General features: G+C 55.7%; 1 protein-coding gene across 1 annotated transcript; it reads right to left on the bottom strand.

The window, feature by feature from the left end:
• Positions 1-4,455: 4,455 nt before the first annotated feature.
• MAFG (MAF bZIP transcription factor G) lies at positions 4,456-15,174 on the bottom strand. The gene is made up of 3 exons (XM_075904206.1): positions 15,008-15,174; positions 8,492-8,553; positions 4,456-8,411 (listed from the first exon to the last, which is right to left on the bottom strand). Exons 2-3 carry the CDS (start codon positions 8,525-8,527, stop codon positions 7,959-7,961), a joined length of 489 nt encoding a protein of 162 aa, XP_075760321.1. The 5' UTR covers positions 8,528-8,553; positions 15,008-15,174; the 3' UTR covers positions 4,456-7,958.
• Positions 15,175-21,618: the final 6,444 nt, after the last annotated feature.

Below are 21,618 nucleotides of genomic sequence, written 5' to 3' on the forward strand. Positions count from 1 at the left end.
AAATTAACTGTTGCTAGATACAAAGTAATGCACATTAGAAAATCCCAATTACGCATTCAAAATGGAGTCTACATTAGAGAGATCTTGGCATCATTATTGATAGTTTTCTGAAAACATCTGCTCAGTATGCAATGGCAAGTCAGAAAAATGCCAACAGTGTTAGGAACCATAAGGAAGAAGATAAATAAGATGACAAACTATCATTGCCACTATATAAATCCATGGTACACCAACACCTTGAATACTGCATGCAGTTCTGATTGTCCCATCTTGAAAAAAGGTATATTAGTATTGGAAAAAGCATACAGAAAGGAAGACATGACTAGCGGTATGGAAGAGTTTCCATGTGAGATTAAAAAACTGTTCAGCTTGGAAAAGAAATGTCTGAGGAATACAAGAGCTCCCACTCTAGATATGTGAAAGTCTATGGATAGTGCAGAGAAACTGGATAAGGGTTTTTTATCCCATCATAACACAAGAACCAGGCTCACCCAACAACATGTGTAGGCAGCAGGTTTAAAGTAAACATAAGTACTTCCTCACCCAGTGCAGTCAGCCTGTGGAACTGGTTGCCAGGGGCTGTTGAAGGCCGAAAGTATAACTGGGTTCAGCAAAGAATTGACAAGATCATGGAGAATGGGTCCATCAATGGCCACTTGCCAGAGTGGGCAAGGATCCAACCGCACACTAGTCCCAGCTTCTGACAGGCAGACGGTTGTGGATGGATCACTGGATAAATTGCCTCTTCTGTTGATTCCCTCTGAAATCTTCTCAGCAGTTTATGGCAGATGCAGCAGACTTGGCTAGGTAGACCAATGATCTATGGCTATTGGTAATTCTATTGCCGTTGGCCACTGGCTTAGGGGAGTGTGGCTATTCGTATGCCCCCATTATAGTCTTATGCAACCAAAGGCAGCAGTGAGTTGCAGGCACCTCATGGCGTATTTGCGATTGGGATAGGTCAGAGCCAACCCTGCCTGCTCAGTGAAGCTCACAAATCCATGGGCACATTCTAAGTTGGATAGAATTTGCCTGTGTCTTCGGCCACCTTGCCCTCCCCGTGCTTTTGTCCCCACTACCACCCCAACCCTCCTCCGCCCCCATCATCATAGCTCAGGCACTAGTCAGTGTTCAGAATGAGAACTGGGCAAAAGGATACTGTGAAATTCTGGGCTTTGATTCTTTGCATCTTGGAGCTTGTGCTCTAGGTTTTTCTTCTCCTTTTGCTGCCCAACTGCCAACCAGTGTTCCCTGGAAACAGAGCAGTCGGTCAGCCACCCTCCAGAGATTCAAATGACACCTAGATGATTAGCAGAGCATCTACAGGTAGGTTTGTGTTGGTTGGTGGTGCACAGTCAAATGCCTCAGTGTACCCAGAAACAAATTATTTCACACATGGATGGAAAAGATTAGAGGGAACATTGCCCTCTAGACAGTTATAGCATCAGAGTGTATTCCCCTAAGTGGATAGGCACAAAGGCTAGTGGTATAAGGGAGATACATGAGGTAATACCTTAGGGTGCATCTACACAGCAGGGCTACATTCAAAATAAGCTACGCAATTGAGCTACACAATTAGCGTAGCTCAAGTTGGAATAGCTTATTTTGAATTGGGGCACATCTACACAGCACTGATTTCAAAATAGAGCACTCTTCCTCCGACTTCCTGTTCTCTCAATTCTCGTAAAACGAGGGTTCCAGGAGTCCTCCGGCTGGACATTATTTCAACATTGTGTCAAAGTAACTGCTGGTGTGGAGACACGCACTTCGTTATTTTGAAATAAATTATTCAAACACAACAGTGCTGTTTAGATGCACCCATAGTGATAAAGGAACATGCAGGATGTTCGTGGAAAGGAAAAAGCTGTAGAGTTCACAGAACTTATGTTCAGGGCAAGGGGAAGGTAAGCAGAGGAAATAGCTAAATCCAACGGGAGACAAATCGTTACACATAAGTGCTTCACACCTGCCGTAGGAGACCACTTACCCTGATAAAATGAAGTGGACACAACTAAGGGTTATGTTAAAAATTATTGTAGTGAGTCACCAGTCAGTGTGTCTGTTAAATCCATGGTTTTAGTGTCCAGCGGCGCTATGGCATTAAGTTCCCAGGCTAAGATAAGGGATCTTATCTCAAGAACTGTGACCCCAGGAGGTGCAATGTACAACTTAATTTCCCACAAATAAGTCACCACTTGCCCAACAGTGAAACTGGTATAAAAGCTGCATAAGCCAGACCCCTGACAAATCAGCGTCTGCCAAGTGGAAGAATCAGCAGAGCATCGTAAGAGTTAGGAACAAACCTGACCACCAGCTGCCGCCACATCCCCAGGAAAGATGCTCCGGAATGGGTCTCTTTAAAAGATGTTTATTGGTCATATACAAAATAAAGAAAGCCTCATATCAACAAACATACACTATATACAGAAATAAATTAACACCACCTCCAAAGGGGCCGCGACAGCAAATCCCCGACAGTTATCAACAGATACCTATCTACAGATGGTTAAAGGACAATAATTTAGTAATAAATACTGATTATTAGCTGGACTTGGCTCTGTTAGCGAAAAGCCTTGGTCTGAACATTTTATTACACCCCTGTCACAGAGATCACACCCCATTTCTAAATCTGTACAAGTTAGATTCTGTTTAATAAAATAGTTTCCATTTTAGGGTATTTTTAAAACGGAAAAGAAGCAAATTCATGATTCAGCCCTGAGCCTGGCAGGCCCAGGACTCACGTTTGACACTGCAGGGCGGCAGCCCCTTGTTCCGGCACTTTGTGCTCAGGTTATTTCTCCAACAACATTCCAGTTTGGCCAAGGGTGTAATAAACTCGGGCAGACTGCAGTGAGGGCACCCTCAAGGCAGGGCTCAGCATCTGACAGCTTCTCCCTTGCAACAGGGCAAGGACTCCACTCCCACAGCCCCACCAGCAGGTGCTGGGATTCATGGCTGCACAATATTGCCCTCCACGGAGGAGTGGGTGTTGTGGAAGCCCCAGGCAGGAACAGCGGCTGCAGAATCCTTCGCACAGGCTGCAGCCAGATGGTTCATACACAAGCATCCAAAGCTCACTCGCACCTGCAGACAGCCCACCTGACAGCTCCCTGCCACCCACTGAGCAGAGCGTAGTCCCCACCAGGCTGCCCCAGGAACCTGCCAGCTCTGCAGCTCAACGGGGCCCACCTCTACCACCTCACCTCTGAGCAGGGAAGGAGTCTCACTGCACCCACAGGCCCCCCCCGGGTTCCCAGGTAGGCTTGTGTTTCTCCGGCTGGTGCACATCCACACATGCCTCAGTGCAGATAATTTATTCCACACAGATGGAAACAATCCACATCTGGACAGAAAAGATTAGAGGGAAATTGGCCCCTGCACCCTTCCCTTTACTATGGTAGGAGGCGGCAGCATGCCCTGGCAGGAAGGGAACCTTCCTCTGAGGTGAGAGCATTAGTGTCTGTTCCTGCCAGAGAAACCAGAGCCTGAGGCACAAGCTTTGTTCGGGAAGAGCACAGTCCCCTCCCAGCAGGCTGGTGAAGGATGGGCCACAGCCCCCATCTAACCATTCCCCGCTGGCCTCAGGCGGGGGGGTAGGAGGAAGGCAAGGGCAGCTCCGCTCACTAAAGGTTGGAGAAGGTAGGCGACCCCCCACCCCATGCATTTTACACCAGAGCCACAGGGACAGTGGTGACCATCCAGGATGTCACATGCACACACCAGCCAACCCACAGGGAGTGCTCTGCGTTTCCCCCACCACCACCCAGCAGTCCTAGCTCTTGCCTGCACACTGCAGTCTGCCTCTTCCTCTCCCTAAAGAGAAATATCCATCAATGTTGCATAAGCCAAGAGATCACTTTACACAATTCACCACAACACACACAAGTCCCTGTGCACGCCCAGCTGTGCAAGGGAGGATACACTTCACGGGTTCGCTTTGCAGCCAGGCTAGGAGCAAAACCCCCACCCGCTGCATCAGAGAGGTACCAGGGGACGGAGAAAAAACACAACACCCTTCACAGCAGGAAACCAAATGAACAAGCACCTGGAAAACAAGAACGGCCACACTCTGACACGCTATATAGGAGAGAGCGAGTGAGAATCAAGTGAAGGGCTGGGGCCGACTCACAGTGGGGCAATCCACAAACACAAGCTGACTGGTGCTGGGGTGGGGGCACCCCCGTTAGCGTTAGTGGGGATTCCCTGAACATTCAGACTCTTACTTCACTAAAAGCCAAGAACCAAATCATGCCAATGGCTGACACGAGGCAGAGCCCAGCCCGGAGCCCCTCCGCCACACTGGTCACTGAGGGCACAGCCGAGCCCGGAGCCCCCCGGAGCCCCTCCGCCACGCCGGTCACTGACAGGGCAGAGGCCAGCCCCGGAGCCCCCCGGAGCCCCTCCGCCACGCCGGTCACTGACAGGGCAGAGGCCAGCCCTGGAGCCGCCCGGAGCCCCTCCGCCACGCCGGTCACTGACAGGGCAGAGGCCAGCCCTGGAGCCGCCCGGAGCCCCTCCGCCACGCCGGTCACTGACAGGGCAGAGGCCAGCCCTGGAGCCGCCCAGAGCCCCTCCGCCACGCCGGTCACTGACAGGGCAGAGGCCAGCCCTGGAGCCGCCCGGAGCCCCTCCGCCACACCGGTCACTGACAGGGCAGAGGCCAGCCCTGGAGCCGCCCGGAGCCCCTCCGCCACGCCGGTCACTGACAGGGCAGAGGCCAGCCCTGGAGCCGCCCGGAGCCCCTCCGCCACGCCGGTCACTGACAGGGCAGAGGCCAGCCCTGGAGCCGCCCGGAGCCCCTCCGCCACACCGGTCACTGACAGGGCAGAGGCCGGCCCTGGAGCCGCCCGGAGCCCCTCCGCCACGCCGGTCACTGACAGGGCAGAGGCCGGCCCTGAAGCCGCCCGGAGCCCCTCCGCCACACCGGTCACTGACAGGGCAGAGGCCAGCCCTGGAGCCGCCCGGAGCCCCTCCGCCACGCCGGTCACTGACAGGGCAGAGCAGCAAGCCCAGAGGAGGGAAGCAACTTGCCTAAGGTCACACCTGGAGCCCGTGGCCACACCAAGAGGGGATCCCAGGAGTCCTGGCTCCTAGCACTCAGTTCATTGCTCCACATCACACAGCTACAGCTTTGTGTCTTTGCACCTAAACCCCCTGGGCAGAGATGTGACATCACTGAATAGGCTCGTCACAGCCAGGGAGTTTGGGGTGGCAGACTAAGCAGCACAGTAAAAAGAAATCTCAAGAAGAGCCGAGTCTGAGCCAGCGCTCCCTGCGCCCAGCCCCAAAGGATCCTCCCAGGAAAGGCCTCAGGCCGCCTCTGAAGACGGAGGAAGGGCGAGGGGTCAGCCAGGGAGGGACGTGCCAGGCTGTTAAATCAGGGTTGGAGGACAGAAGGGGACTGGCAGCCACTCCCGGGGCGCTCTGGCCATGGCACCTTCCCCAGCAGAGAGTCGCCACCTGCGCCTGCCATTGCACAAAGCCTGATGGGGCCTCCTCAAAGCAAAGCCAGCTGGGGGTGGAGCACAGCACCCACCTTGCTATGACCCCCCCGCAATGCCAGGCTTGCTCGGACCTCGTGGGTCTTCCGGGCTCTTTTCAGGGGGCTGCGCTTGAAGACCCTGCAGTCAGCACCTTGTGAGTGGTGGCAGGAGAAAGGCGCCAGAAGGCCGGGAGTGAAATCCGCAGGGGCCACGCTGCACCCAGAACAGCCACTAGCCCTTCTGGAGAGCTGGTCCCAGCTGTTCATGAGGACTAGAGGAAACCCCATGGCTTGGCAGGGGGACATGGGAGACCCCCCTGCCCCATGTAACCCACTGGGAACAGCTTCCTCCTGGATCCCCGACTAGAGCAAAGCAGAAAAACCCTCAAGCTCTCGAGCAAGGGTGGACTGAACGGAAAATCCTCTGAAATCTCTGCCCATGGGGGGCATGAACTCTGTGCCCAGCCAGAGAAGCTCAGCACCATGAACAGGCCCCGAAGCTGGCGCTGCAGCTGAGCCCAGCACCAACCTACTGCGTTCCCTGCACTCAGCCAACATCCAGCAGCCCAGAGAGCAGCCTGTCAGGCTGGTCTCTCCCCACTGCCTGGGGGAACAGGCTTCCTGGGGTGGGGGGGCTCCAGACGTGGGATAGCACGGTGGTTCTGTCGCGTCACCCGCCGCCCGCCCGACCTACCCGTCGCGCCTAGAAGCTGCACGAGGGAGCGGTACCCTGGCTTCCCTCTCAGTACTATGCAGACGCGACAGCAAGAGTCCAGCACCATGCCCCATGCAACTTCCTGCCCTGCTCAAATGCACAGTGAGGCTCATGGCCAGCACGTCAAGTCCTGATCTCAGGGCCCAACAGGAAACCAAAGCCCAGAGCTACTTCCCAGTCGCCTCCTGAGCAGCCTCCTTTCCCCTGCTCCAAGCAGGGGAGAGAGTCTGCGGCGTTCTGGTACCGGAGCTATCAAGGAACCCCAGCAGCAGCTGGGCCTCTGAGGAGGCTGGCTGCCTCCCGGTAGGGAGACAGGCAGCAGGGCTGTCCAAGAGCCCTGTGCAGAAGGAGAGGTGCCCGGATACCATTGGCTCACCCCCAGCCAGTTGTTCTGGCTTCCCGTTAGAGGCTCTTGATCTTCGCTGGTTGGGGGCCCAGCACAGGGCCCAAGCCCCTCCTGGGAAGCGAAGGCAGCGCAGACAGGACAGCAAGGCAGCAATTGGCACCATCACAGCGCAGCACCACACGAGCGCTCAGAGCACGGCCAGGCAGCACAGTGGGAACAGGGCGGAAGCCAGCAAGTGCAAGAATAAGTCACTTTTGGTACAATTGCAAAAAAGGTATCAAACAGGACTTGCCTTTTTTTGTCTTTTTCTACGTTTTATAAATAAAGTCTGAGAACTCTGTATAAAAACGAACCTCGGAGCCTCAGAGCAGGCAGGAGGCTCATGAGAAACTTGAAAATTATTTGTCTTATTTACTTTTCAGCTAGCAGAGTCTGAGAATATTTTTCCACTTATATGGTCAAATATTCCCGCTGGCTCTGGTAAAAAAGCTGACTATAAATATGATCTCCCCTCTGTCTGATTTTTAAACTTTGATAAGGTAAGAACTCTTAAAATGAATGTCTCTCTCTTTAAACAACAGGACTATTTAAGCACAAACTGGTTGTGTAAACCAAACGGGAGACACACGATACCCTCAACAGCTAGGAGAAACTAGGGATTTTGGTCTTGTTCAGTGCAGCATGTTAGGCACAAAACTGGCCTGCAGTCACCAGGGTTTCTCTTCCTCCCCACATTGCTGGCCCCCACAGTGCCCTCGTCTGGCTCGCCTCCCTCCCCGGCCACAAAGCAGAGACCCAGGGGACTGCAGTCTCCTCCCTCCCCCGAATTATCATGGGTGTGACTGGCACAGGGAGCATCACAAGGAAGCCTGCCTTCCAGACACAGGTGGGATGCTAGAAGTGAACACAAACTCCTCCCCACGGCGACCACGCGGACGCGAGACACAAGCAGCAGATTTGAACACCTGGCAACCAGGCCCCGAGATACGCGACTTGGAAGTCTAGTGGAATAAATCCTTCGGAAGTGACTGAAACCGGGGATCCCAACTCCCTGCCCCAGAACCTCTCTGCCCTCCCATGCCCCATCCCACTGGAAAGGGGCACGGGCCCCAGTCACCCTCCTTCCTCCATGCAGGGTGGAATTTCTTTGGCTAGAGCACCACGGTCTCTGTCCTGAGGACGCCCCAGAGGGCTGTGGACCCCTAGGCGGGAGGCGCGCTGTGCAGGAGGGGGTGTTGCCGCTGGGCACAGCAATCTGAACAAGACACGACACAGAACTGGAGTGGTCAGCAGGCCGGCCGAGCAGAGAGGAGGGAGTCCTGACCCACGAGGAAAGGGGCTTGTGCTTCGGGGGTGCCGGGTTAGCTTTGTGCCTAACTGCTCTGCACAGACAAGCCCAGGCAGCACTCGCTTCACTAAGACCGGGCGTCCGTTTTGGATTTCACTATTGTGATGACACTGGTGGTGGCGACTTTGCCAGGGACAAGGGGCCCCATGCTGGACGTGATGGGGCCCCATGCAGGAGCCACCGGGCTCCGGGCCACGGTTCTGGCAAAGTTCTGGAGCGCCTCATATTTGGAGCGGAGGGCATCAAGTTCCAGTTTCATGCTGGCATTCTCGGAGGCCAGCTTCTCCACCTCCTGCTGCAGCTCCGCCTTCTGCTTTTCCAGCTCCTCCTTCTGGGTGACACGCTTGACCCGGCAGCTGGCCGCGTAGCCTCGGTTCTTCAGCGTGCGCCGGCGCTGCTTCAGCTGGATGATCTCCTCCTTGGACAGGCCCCGCAGATGCTGGTTCAGCTCCCGCACAGACATGGTCACCAGCTCCTCATCTGTCAAGCTGGTCCCATTCTCGCCCGGCTCCCGCTTCACCTGTGGGAAGGGGGACACATGCTTATTGCCATCCCCGCAGAGCGCCCGCAGGGTCACCCGGGCCCCGGGGCCCCCTTTACCTTCAAGGCTTTGTTTGCTTGGTTGGGGGTCGTCATAACACGAGAGCCTTGTCGGTCAGGATCTGAAAGAAAGGAGGGGAAGGTCAGAGCCTGGCCCGTGGCATCTGCTCCCCAGGGCGCCCTGCCCCTGCCCAGCACCCCGGGACCTGGGCAAAGTCTTAGTGGGCACCTGCCTCCCAGTCCAACCAGACACCCCCGCAGATCCTGCCGCTGCTCATCTCTCCTCTTCACCCAGCACCCGCGCAGACCTGAGCCAAATGCTGGCAGGGGCGGGGGGGGGGGGGGGATTAAGAACAGGGGAGGAGTCTCAGTACAAGGAAGCCACATCTTTAAAAATAGCCTGGCAGGCAGCAGGCTGGGTCCTGAGCATGGCTGCTCCCAGCCTGTCATGCTGACTCAGCACATTGGCAACCTCTGAGCCGCTCTGCCACCTCGAGCACAACCAACCCCGCCTCAGTCAGTGGCCTCCCTCACCCGTAACCCTTTCCGGCTGGGGCCAGGGAGTCCAGGGCAGCCGGCCAGCAAAGGCCAAGGGATGGGGACTGCACAAGCCACTGGCTCTGCTCCAATCCCTGGCTGGGCAGCACGAGTCACCACCCTCAACCTGCACTGTCCCTCTTGCCCCACAGGCCACTCCTCTGCCGCACGTAGTGACTAAGCATCCTGAGGATGCTCCAACTCTGCAGGGCCCTCAGCAGGGGGCTGCTCCAGCCCGGTCAGGGTGGGACCACTCCAGTCCAGCTGGCCCCCCATCTGCCCCATTGTTTCACCGGTTGACTGATTCACCGGATTTTGCATCCTTCCTGTAGCCTGGATCTAGCTTGTTCCAGGTAAAACACTGACCCCAGGCTGAAAATCGGACACACACACGGCACCAAATGGCAAGTCATGGCAACTCCAGCGACTGCAGCTCAGACATCCAGCCAAGCACCACCAGAGAAAGGCTTCGGCCTGCCCCGAGATTGGCAGACAGGCAGGGCACAGGTGCTTCTACATGGCAAGGAACTTGTGCCCCGAGGACAGAGCCTTCGCCACTCACCAGATGCCAACCGTGCTGGTACAAAAGGTCATTTCTGCCAGCCCAGCTCTGCAAGAAACTGCTGCACAAAGAGCAGGCCCTGGCAGGACGGTCTGATGGGAAACCGGCACCTGCTTCGTGCAATGCGTCCTTCCCTTCCTCCTCATGCTGGGAGCCCTGAATCTCTCTGCCTCCCCCCCCCATGGACTCGGGGGGGGGAGGGGGGGAAGGCTCCTGCTGGCAGGAGCTGCAAGAACTGCAGGGGAGGCACTTTCACATTTGCAGCCCATACAAACACACGGGTTGAATTCAGTCTTGGCACTGATCTCCGAACATTGACTGTCCTGCCGATAATCCCAAGCAGAGTGTTAATGGAGGCAGGAGACAGACAGGTTCACGCACTCGCAGGGTCTACGCTGCCCAGCAAGGCCCCTCAGCTCTCCGGTAAGTCTGTCCCGGGCAGTGTTTCCACATGCCCCTTTCCTGCTACCCCAGAGGATCCCCGCGGGCGGACAGGCTGTTTGAACGCACTGGGCCCAGGAACAGGTGCTATAATCCTTCCTGGCCCTTGAGCTCCCGAAATCTCACATCCCTGGACAACTGGTCCCAGGCCGGAGAGTCACCCTGAGACGAGTTAGGGGCAGGTGGGAGCTGAAAGGACCCAGGGGAGGGGGAGGCAGTGGCTGGGTGCTCCCAAGCACTGCGGGTGGGAGGGCGGGAGAAAGAGCAACAGCTTGGAAAGGTGCCAAGGAGCCGCTGAGAACAGTTAACTCTTCCTTGTGTCTGAGTTAAACGGTTCAAACAGAAGGGACCCGATCTGCCAGGCCTCCAGCGCAGCCCAGCGCCTCTGCCGGGGCACAGGAGTCCAGCTGAAAGCATCTGATGAGTCCGCCCCCCCCCAAGAGGGGCCATGGTGCCCATCCTCAGGCACGGAGACTGGGGGAAGGCTGGCTGGCCACTTGCCAGGGCTGACAGGAAGGCCCCAGGCAGGCCTGCGGGGAGACTGACAGGACACTCAGAACAAGCTTGTCCAAGGTCCCAGACTGCCAATGTCTTGGCCTTTCAATGGCTTCCTGAAGAACAATCACCCGGAAGAGCGCCAAGCGCGTCGGCTCCAAGGGGAAAATGCAGCCTCAACACATTTCCCCAGGACTCCAAAGGCCTGAACTCAGCACTAGCACAGCCAATTCTCTCCTCAGCTAAAAGCGGCACAGCAGAGCTGACAGCAGAACGCATGATTCAACACAGGCCCCATTCTCAGCATTCCCGATTCACAGAACTGTGCCACCAAACTAGTGTAAACACGCTGACGTCACCCCTTCCAGCAGCGCAGCCAGCTGGAGACAGCTCCGCCAGGGGAGGCCCATCCACAAGGGACGTCGACGGAGCGACGCAGTGAGGGCTTCTGCAGGGGACTGGCAGCCACAGTTGTCCAGGGGTGTGACCACAGGCAGGCAGGGCCCTGCTGGGATATTCGCTCTGACTGGACAAGCAGAAGTGGAGACTGTACTTCTCATTTCTTCACATCACCCCCCACTCATGCTGCAGCAGATGAGCCCACGTCGAACTAGTGCCCAGAGCATCTCTGCAGTGTAGCGAACACAGCGGAGCCGAGTCTCCGATACTCCTTTGCCCAGCGCGTTCGCCCCTTCCTGAACGCACAGCTCTGCTGCGAAGGGGAAGAGGAAGGGGCCCAAGACAGTGCACAGCAGAGGCCTTCCCAGCTTCGAGCAGCAAACCTTTATGGAATAAGCGGCCGCCTGAGAAGCCCGTCTCCCAGGAGAGGAAATGCCAGGCCACAAGGAGGGAGAGCAATTCCGCGCTAAGCAGGACCCTCAGTCTGCCCTGAAACCTGACAGGGAAGGTTCCAGTAGCACTTTCTGCTCCCACCGCAAGCAGCTAAACCCCCTCAACCCCTCCAAACCTTGCTAAGAACATAAGAATGGCCAGACTGGGTCAGACCAATAGTCCATCCCGCCCAGTGTCCTGCCTGCCCACGGTGGCCGATGCCAGATGCACCAGAGGGAGGGATCACAACAGGTCATCTCGTGATTCCTCCCGTCACTCACCTCCAGAGAAACAGAGGCCAGGGACCCCATTCCTACCCAGCCTGGCTAGTAGCCATTGACGGACCTGACCTCCATGAATCTATCTAGCTCCTTTTTGAAGCTCTGGGCAGGGGACTAAGCATCAGCCAGCAGCGCGTCTTTCCATAAGTAGCATTTGCTTCACACTTCTCCCTCAAACCTGGCCACTGGCCGGGCTCAGGAAAGCCCCCAAAGTCCAGTTCTTAGACCCCACTGTAGGATGCAGTGCGCCTCAGTGCCGCTAAGCCCTTCCCCCAAGGAAATGTCAACAGCAATGCAGAACAAACACGCACTCTCCCCCAGTGGCACAATGTGCAGCAGCTGCCCCAGCACAGAAGCTTTCACCCCAAGTGAAAACAGGAGACAGCAGCCCAAGTCGGGTCCCTGGGGCACAGAGACAAGCAAATGTTCAGGAGAAAGACAGGAGGGATGCAGCTTCTTGGCTTGTCCTTTTCTCTAGCAGTTATGGTCACAGGCAGGCCAAAGCGAAAGCAGTCCAGCCTCTGAGGTGACTGAAGAAAGTCCTGTCAGGTCTCACTGACACCTCACGCAAGCCCAGCCATCACCTCTCAGCTCAGAGCCCCATACCATTGCAGTGGAATTACTGGCTAGCAGACTGTGGGACACCGCAGGTTCGTTGGCTCTAGCAGAGTCCTCCTGCAGCGTACATCTTCACAGCCAAAGGAATCCTACAGGCAGCTCTTCACACACACCTACCCCAGCCAGGGGAGCTGGGAGAGCCAGCAGGAGCCTGCACCTTTGCTGACCACCCAGATAAGAGGGAGAGCACATGCTGCAAAGACTAACATTCTAGTAAATTCCCAACACGTAGGATAACTTGGGGCAGAGGCCATACATGTAATAAAACCATCCACCAGAATAACAGACCATGCTTATCTGGACCCTTCCTGTCCCTCCCTCTCCCTCCCCTTCCCCCGCTCCCTCAAACTCTGAGCATGTTTAGGTCAGGAAACAGGCCTTCTGCAGGGCTTGGAAGTGCCTGGTGCATTTTAGGGGCTACTGCACTCAAAGCAACAAACATGAGGGTTCACCCCGATACTGGAAAGCGTGACCTAGCATTCTGAACACAGGACTGGGAAGCAAAACACCCAAATCCTCCTCTTGGCTCTGCACTTACTGTGTGGCTTTGGGGGTGTTTCCACTTCTGCAGTGCGAGGTTGCTTGCCTGGTAGCTGGGAGCTTAATTCATTAACGTTTTGTACTAACTGACATTATGAATAAATGTCTTGCTACTACTATACGGTTCGGTTTGATAGGTAGGAGCTTTAGAAAAGTTGTGTGTGGGCTGGGAAACTTAACACAATGGCTGACATTGTGTCAACTCTGTTTCTATGGCAATGTGTTTTTAAAGATCACGCAAATGGAGTTAGGACTTGTCTACACTTACAGTCAGGCGCAGGAGAACACACCACAGTGGGCTACTTATTCCACAGCTGGTCATTGAAGGATTTCTCACACTTTCCTCTAAAGCAACTGGTTCTGGTTGCTGTCAAAGACTGGACTAGACAGACCACTGGCCTGAGCCAGTCTGGCCATTCCTGAATTCCTATAGGCACTGCACATACACCTAGAAGTAGGCAAGTATCTGCCATGTGCTTTTAAAGCCTTTGGCAAGACGTCCTGGAGAATCACAAAACATCCTTCAAATTACTCTGTAGCAATTATTGGCTGTTATTGTAAAACTCAGATGCACCCTTGACAGAGCTGGTCAAGGGCCTTTAGTAAAGCAAAGGCACCCCTGACCCTGGGCATAGCTACCAGAGGTGTCAGGCCTGACCCCACTTGTTTTGTTCTTCTGCCTTGTGGCCTCAGCATTCAGCCTTAGCAGAAATCTTGCTCAGGGAGAGATGGTGCACTTGTTGCACACAGAGTTTTTGGCTATTACCCAAGGCTCCCTGGTGTCCCACAATGGTGGGGTTAGTTGATTTCTGGGCACTTTGAGTAGATCTGTAGCACAGCTTTCCCCGTTATGCTTACATTAAGGGCATGCTAGCCCCCTCAGACCAGCCCTTGAAAGAGTTGTATTTAGGGGTATGAGGAGCATATGTAGCTCTGGGGCCCTGCGGGTGACTAGGGGAAGACTACTGCCCTAGCAGCTGAATCACCTGGAACACTAGTGAGGCAGGAGAGGAGCACAGGGTGTTCCAAGTACACACAAGCATGGGAGAGGTACCCAGAGCAGCCTGCTGGTCTCACAGCAGGAGCCCAGCCCCAGGGCTGGTTCTGACCTGGAAGTGTGCTCAGAATCCGCACTATGCCCCCCCAGCACAGCCGCCCGTCTCTACGCCCCTCACCCCCCAAACCTACGGTCTGTAACTCCCCCATTCGCCCTGCTGCCCGCAGCCCCTCCCGGCAGCGCCGCACACGAGGGGAGACCTGTCTCCATGACACCGCCCCCCTCGGCGATGAGTCAGCGTGTCAGCCTCGGACGCCCTCCCCATCCATTTGCAGACACGGACCGACCAACACGCCGGCCCCTGGTCCACGAGTCCCTCCCTCCCTCCCGCCGAGCGCCCCCTTGGCACCGTCTACCCGGTGACCTCATGCTGATGAGTCAGCAGCGTCTGCTCAGCAAGCACAAGGGGCGCGGGGCGGGGGGCGCGGGGCAGGCACCGGCAGCTCGGAACCCCCCGCCCGGCGCGACCCGCAGCGGCCCCCGACCTGCCTGCGCATCGCGCGGGGCAACAGCAGCGAGCAGGCATCACGCGTCCGCCCCAGCGAGCCGGGAAGGGGGGGCTCGCCGCTTGCTCCCCCCCGGAAGGGGGGCTCCCTACTCTCCCCCCCCCCAGTTTTCCACGGAAGGGGGCGCCCCGCTCTCTTCCCCACCGCGGTCTCCTCCTTCCCCCCCCACGTTCCCGAGGGGGCTCCCGGCGCTCTCCCCCGCCCCCCGGAAAGGCGGGGGGTCCCTGCCCCCCCCAGGCCCGGGGCAGAGCGGGGGTCCCCGGAAAGGCGGGGGGGTCCCTGCCCCCCCCAGGCCCGGGGCAGAGCGGGGGCCCCCGGAAAGGCGGGGGGGTCCCTGCCCCCCCCAGGCCCGGGGCAGAGCGGGGGTCCCCGGAAAGGCGGGGGGGTCCCTGCCCCCCCCAGGCCCGGGGCAGAGCGGGGGCCCCCGGAAAGGCGGGGGGGCCTCTGCCCCCCCCCAAGGCCCGGGGCAGAGCGGGGGCCCCCGGAAAGGCGGGGGGGTCCCTGCCCCCCCAAGGCCCGGGGCAGAGCGGGGGCCCCCGGAAAGGCGGGGGGGTCCCTGCCCCCCCCAAGGCCCGGGGCAGAGCGGGGGCCCCCGGAAAGGCGGGGGGGTCCCTGCCCCCCCCAAGGCCCGGGGCAGAGCGGGGGCCCCCGGAAAGGCGGGGGGGGGTCCCTGCCCCCCCCATGGCCCGGGCCCCGCCGCGCGCTCACCCGCCTCACGGTGCGGCCGGGGCCGGGGCTGGGAGGGACCGAGACTCCGAGATCCGCCGCCACCCGCCGCCGCTCACGGACACGTCACGTGATGTTTGGGTCACGTGGCTCCATTCATGAAGCGCCCGGCGCAACCGCCCCGAGCCTTAAAGGGAAGGAGGCTGCGGCCATTAGTGTCGGGGTAAAAAAAAGACAAGGGGCAGGCGGGGCCTTAAAGGGAAGGGGGCGGGGCGGGGCTCGGCTCGCCTGGCCACGTGCTGCGGGCAGCGTGCGCGGGAGCAGCTGAGCCGGGCCGCCCCACGTGGCGCATAAGGGGGCACGCGGCTCGAGGCAGCTGGGCGGGGTCGCTGCGTGTCCGGGCCGGGGGCGGGGCCCGGCTTAGGTGGGAGCCGGGAGGCGGGGCCTGCGCTGCCCCCCAGCTCAGAGCTGCAGCGGGGGGGGCAGCACACACAGCCCAGGGGGCCCGGCCTTGCTAGCTGCAGTTACACCGTGACGGGGGACTCAGTCACACACCCCCCCCCACCGGGAGCTGGTGGAATCTCCCTCTCTGGAGATATTTCAGAACAGGTTAGTGGCCTCTCGAGGTCCCTTCCAGGCCTATGATTCTATGATCCAATTAGCATCATTAGCTTGGGTCCTGCGCTTGACAGGTGGGTTCTGCTTACAGTAATTCCTCATTAAACACTAAACACTGTTTCTGAAAATGTTCATGCTGAGCAAAAATGTGCTATGGAGTCAATTTTCCCATTAAAAAGAATGGAAAAGGTGGGGGTTGCATTTCAGGTGGTGGTGGCAAAGTCAATTTTTTGTTGGTGCTGGGTCGGCAACGTCAGCACTAGGTATCTAGCACCACAAGTCGCCTGGTTTGTTAAAACACAAAGATAAACACGAGTGAGCGGAGAAGCACTGTGATCACGTGTATTCATCTGCTCAAGCATATTACCAGGGCTACAAATAATGTAATCTACTCACCCATGGCGAGTAGATTACAACCCGGAAGAGCCAGTGCAGAGTGATCTGCGCATGCGCAGAGTGCAGAACCACACGGCTGGCGAGCCCTGCATATTACCACTGTTTTCACCAACTTATATTGCTGCGTGAAGTAGTCTGCTACTTGATTATTTTTGTGTTATTTCGGGGACGGTCATGTTATTTGAAAAAAGGTCCCCAAAAAAATCGTGCTATTGCGAAAACGAGTTAAGCGGGCACATGTTAAACAAGTAATTACTGTATTCTGGATTCTGCTATTTCCACTCCAACTCACCAGATGAAGTGGGTTTTGTCCCACCCAGCTTGTGGTCTGATACATTTGTTAGTCTCTAAGGCAGGGCCGGATTAAGGGGGGGAGCTAGCTGGGCAGCTGCCCAGGGCACTAACCTATGGGGGGCACCACACACCCAGGGCCAGAGGCCGTGCCCCTTAAAGCTGCCATCAGGCTCCGCGAGCCCAATTGCTGCTGTAAGGTGCGCAGCGTGCCGGGGGGCAGGGCTGTGCATGTGCCATGTGCCCGGGGATGGAGCTGCACATGCATCGTACGCCTGCTGCCCAGGGCACAGGAATGGCTCGAGCCGGCCCTGCTCTAAGGTGCCACAGGACTGCACTTGTTGACAAAGAACACTGCATTGCACACGTGCAGAAGTCGGAAGAAGAAATCTTGACTGAAGTTGCAGGAGAGACACCAAGCTAGAAGGAAAGATCTGCATTGTACACTTAGTGACATGATAGCCAGACCTAGAGAATGTAGAAGAGCCCCCTGTGCTGCAGCAAAAAAGGTGGCAAGTGTATTGTGCAATGTGCAAAGTGAAAGGAAAAGTGCATGTTCTGCGTGTTTGTCTTCGCCTGGGTCTGATAGAGCTGAAGGAGAAGAAGATAGAGCTGGCAGGAAATACTGTCCTAAGGAGAATGGCAGGCAAGCAGAATGTAGACAGAGGCACATGGAAGAAACCCCAAAGATGAACTAAGGCTGAAGAGTGTATGTTCAAGGTGGACAGGTAATAAGAATGGTCAGCGAAGAAACCAGGCGAGCGTGGGCCAGCAGCCGGGCTATGGACAGTGACCAGTGCCAGGTGCGTGAGGGGGGTGAGCAGAGTAATCCTTGCCTGTCATGCACTTCCAGCTTTTGGCAGCAGAGGTTAGGGACACCTGAAACATAGGCTTGTATCCCTGGCTACCGTTGTTAATAGCCACCCATGGACCTCGCCCACATTCTCCTGGTTTCTAATGTATCTGTGAACTTACCTAATTCCTTTTGAAAGACTGTTATTATTTTGCCATTTGCAACATTCCCAGCAACAAGTTCCACAAGTTGTCTTGCGTTAAATACTTTTTGTTGTGTGATCCTTGTTTCTTGTGTTTTGTGAAGGAGCAAATAAGCACTTTAGTTATGTTCTCCACACCTGTCATGATTTTATACATTATCATGTCCCTTCCAGTCATCTCTTTTCCCACCCGATTAGTCCCAGTCTTATTAATTGCTTCTCATATGGAAGCTATTCCAAAGCCCGAATAAATTGTGTTGCCCTTTTCTGAACCTTTGCCAGTTCTATTGTATCTAATGCACATCTGTATGGTGCACCATGGATTTATTTAGAGACCATGTGATTATAGAATCCTAGGGCTGGAAGAGACCTCAGGAGGCCATCGAGTCCAGCCCCCTGCCCAAAGCAGGACCAACCCAACTAAATCAGCCCAGCCAGGACTTTGTCAAGTCGGGACTTAAAACAGTTACGGATGGAGATTCTACCCCCTCCCTAGGGAACCCATTCCAGTGCTTCACTCTCCTCCCAGGGAAATAGTTTTTCCTACTATACAACATAAGAACATAAGACCGGCCGTACTGGGTCAGACCAAAGGTCCATCTAGCCCAGTATCCTGTCTACCGACAGTGGCCAACACCAGGTGCCCCAGAGAGGGTGGACCGAAGACAATGATCAAGCGATTTGTCTCCTGCCATCCCTCTCCAGCCTCTGACAAACAGAGGCCAAGGACATCATTTTATCCCCTGGCTAATAGCCTTTTATGGACCTAACCTCCATGAATTTATCCAGCTTCTCTTTAAACTCTATTATAGTCCTAGCCTTCACAGCCTCCTCTGGCAAGGAGTTCCACAGGTTGACAACACGCTGTGTGAAGAAGAACCTAGATCTCCCCCACTGTAACTTGAGACCATTGCTCCTTGTTCTTGTATACAAAAGATATTTTGTATCTTATTATATTTCCCTTTTGTAATATTTCCTAATATTGTGTTGGCTTTCTTTTGACCACTGTTGTACACTGAGAAGATGTTTTTTCCGAGAACTATCCACAATGACTTCAAGATCTCTTTCTTGAATGGCTCCAGTTAATTTAGACTGTCATATTGTACGTATTCTCTTTGGGATTATATTTTCCAATGTGCATTACTTCGTACTTATCAACAATTAATGTCCTCTGCTATCTGGTTGCCCAATCATCCAGTACAGTGAAACTCCTTTGTAAGACTTCCCAGTCAGCTTTGAACTGAACTATCTCAAGAAGTTTTTGTCTTAACTGCATATTTTGCCAGATCACTATTTATCTTTTTTTGCAGATAATTTATGAATATGTTGACTAAGATTGGGCCCCATCCTGGGAGACACCACTAGTTTCTCCATTCTGAAAACTGACCATTGTTCTCTACCTTGTAACCAGTTACTGATCCATAAGCATGTTCCCTCTTATCCCATGACTGCTTAGTTTCCTTAAGAGCCTTTGATGTGGGACCATGTCAAAGGCTTTCTGAAAGTCTAGGTATACATGCAGTCCCCGAGTTACGCGGATCCGACTTATGTTTTTCTCGCCCTGGAGGATGGAAGTGGCGGGATGCCCAGATGCGCCACGGTCCCGCCGCCCGCGTCCTCCAGGGCGAGAAAAGCTGCTCCACGTCTCCCTGGTCTGCTGGTGGCTGTCCCGCTGCCAGCGTCCTCCAAGGCTTTACTCCCCGTCTCCCTGGTCTGCTGGTCTCCAGCAGACCAGGGAGACACGGAGCAAAGCCACGGAGGACCCGGACGGCGGGACCACGGTGCATCTCGGTCCGCTGCCCGCGTCTTCCTGGTCTGCTGGGGGGTGGGCGCAGCTAGTGCACCCCCCACCCCCAGCAGACCAGGCTTTTCTCCAGACGCCTGTGGTAGAGCAGCTGGGGCGCTGCTGGTTGGTCCCGCAGTGCTGCTCTAGGCACTACTGGACCAACCCAGCAGCACCCCAGTTGCTCTGCCCCAGGCATCCTGATTCCCCAGCAGCGGCTGAATCAGGACGCCTGGGGCAGAGCAGCTGGGACACTGCCGGTTGGTCCCGCAGTGCTGCTCTGGGCGCTACTGGACCAACCCGGCAGCACCCCAGCTGCTCTGCCCCAGGTGTCCCCAAGTCAGCCGCTGCTGAAACTGACCAGCGCTGACTACAGGAAGCCAGAGGCAGAGTTGCTCTGCCCTGGGCTTCCTGGAATCAGCCGCTGATCAGTTTCAGCAGCAGCTGACTTGGGGACTCCTGGGGTTCTTAAGTTGAATCTGTATGTAAGTCGGAACTGGCGTCCAGATTCAGTCTGTTGAAACTGATCAGCGGCTGATTCCAGGAAGCCCGGGGCAGAGCAACTCTGCCTCGGGCTTCCTGTAGTCAGCCGCTGGTCAGTTTCAGCAGCGGCTGAATCTGGACGCCAGTTCCAACTTACATACAGATTCAACTTAAGAACAAACCTACAGTCCCTATCTTGTACGTAACCCGGGGACTGCCTGTACTTCATCCACTGGATCTGCCTTGTCTACATATTTGTTGAACCCCTCCTAGAGTTCTAATAGATTGGTGAGGTCTGATTTCCTTTTAGAAAAGTTGTATTGACTCTTCCTCATCATAGCATGTTCATCTATGTGTCTGATAATTCTGGAGGTTTTGTTTTTCTTTAAATTTCAGCAATCCAACTGGTACTGATATTAGGTTTACCAGCCTGTGATTGCAAAGCCTATTGGAGCAGGCTTTTTAAACAATGGGTGTCCCATTAGCGATCCTCCAGTCATCTGGTACAAAGGCTGGTTTAAGCAGTAAGTTACACACCACACACAGTGTTCCCACAATTTCCTATCCAAGTTCCTTCAGAACTCCTGGGTGAATACCATCTGGGCTTGGGGACTTCTTAGTGTTTGATCTGACACTTCAATCTGGGGCAGTTCCTCACAGACATGCTGATTGGCTGCTTACCCCCCCCCCCCCCCCCAGAAGGCAGGGAAGTGGGAGGCAGCCAAGCACAGGGGTTTCCCTTGCCAGGAATGTGGGAGGAGCTAGGCATATGCTGTCCGGTGGCCCCCAACCTGACATAGGTTTCACAGCTACCTGGGGCCACACTCTGGCCTGGGCACCTCCTGGACCAAGCTGCCCCTGGAGGGCAGTCACACCACACATCTTGCCCTGCTGGTGAGAGCCTGGGGAAGAGGGGGATCATCCAGCATTGCAGAGCCCGACTGCCTACTTCGATCACCACTGGCAGGGATGATGGGCAAGGGGCAGCCCAGCTCAGTACAGGTGATCCCCACCAGTGCCAGGAACGGGGCACTGTTGTGAGGGGAAACCGCCCCCCCCCCCATTCACAGAGATGTATCATGGGATGCTGTGGCAAGAGACACTGGGCTGGTGCAGGGAGGCAGGCCCAGCCCCGTGGGACGGAGATGCTCCAGGATGGGCGTGGGGCAGTCTCACTCTCCACACTCCCCTGGGAACCTCATATCGTCCCATAAGTGACAAGACCCAGTCCATAGACACCACGTCACGCCCCTGAGACCAGGGCCACCTGCCCCTTTGCAAATCTCTGGCCCACAAGTGGAATTTAGTGGATTTTGTAGTTCCTTAAAATTGCCTCAAAGGCAAGTAATAGAGCTTAACGTTTGCCACAGGAAACCCGCTTTCTGCTTTTCTCCCACACAGCCATGCTGGAGGAGTCAGTGAACGTTTGAGACAAGACTTGTGCCACGAGCGCTGTCACAGCATCTCACCTCCATCTGCCTTGCCCCTTCTGTGAACCACACGGTGGGTCTGGGGGATGGGTTCCCTGAAGGTCTGTGGCAAGAGACGATGATGATGTGCACTGAGAGAGGTCTGCTGGTAATACGCCTGCCTCCCTCAGTGTGCACTAATCCAGATTATGGCTTGAGCCTTCAGCCTCCTGAGGGCAGAAAGAACTCCAGCCTTCTTCCCAAGGCAGCTGAGTGACAGGAAGCTCTTGCTGGGGAGGAGATGTGCAAAGGGCCCCTCAGCATGAACCTCTGGTAAAAAGTGGGTGAGCTGAGTTTGTGTCTTGTGCTGCCATAACCCTTCTGCCAGGAGCAGTCAGCAGCCAGAAGGGCGGGTTCAGTATCTAGGCGGGTTCTTTCAACAAGCTAAACAAACTGGCTTAAGCCCCCACCCAGTAAACTGGGAAAATTCCAACCTACCCACTAGGCACCTTTGGAGGCAATTCTTCCCTCCTCACAAACACCGAGTTGAAGATAGACACAGAGGCTGTGTCTAGACTGGCCAGTTTTTCCAGAAAATCAGCCACTTTTCAGGAAAAACTTGCCAGCTGTCTACACTGGCCGCTTGAATTTCCGCAAGAACACTGACTTCCTACTGTC

Source organism: Pelodiscus sinensis, chromosome 20 (genome assembly GCF_049634645.1).
Source record: "Pelodiscus sinensis isolate JC-2024 chromosome 20, ASM4963464v1, whole genome shotgun sequence".
Lineage (NCBI taxonomy): Eukaryota > Metazoa > Chordata > Testudines > Trionychidae > Pelodiscus > Pelodiscus sinensis.

Excerpts from the sequence above, each read along its gene's own strand:
- MAFG (XM_075904206.1), bottom strand. The coding sequence starts at position 8,527 with ATGACGACCCCCAACCAAGCAAACAAAGCCTTGAAG. Across the intron at positions 8,412-8,491 it reads AAGCAAACAAAGCCTTGAAG|GTGAAGCGGGAGCCGGGCGA; the intron begins GTAAAGGGGGCC and ends CCCTTCCCACAG.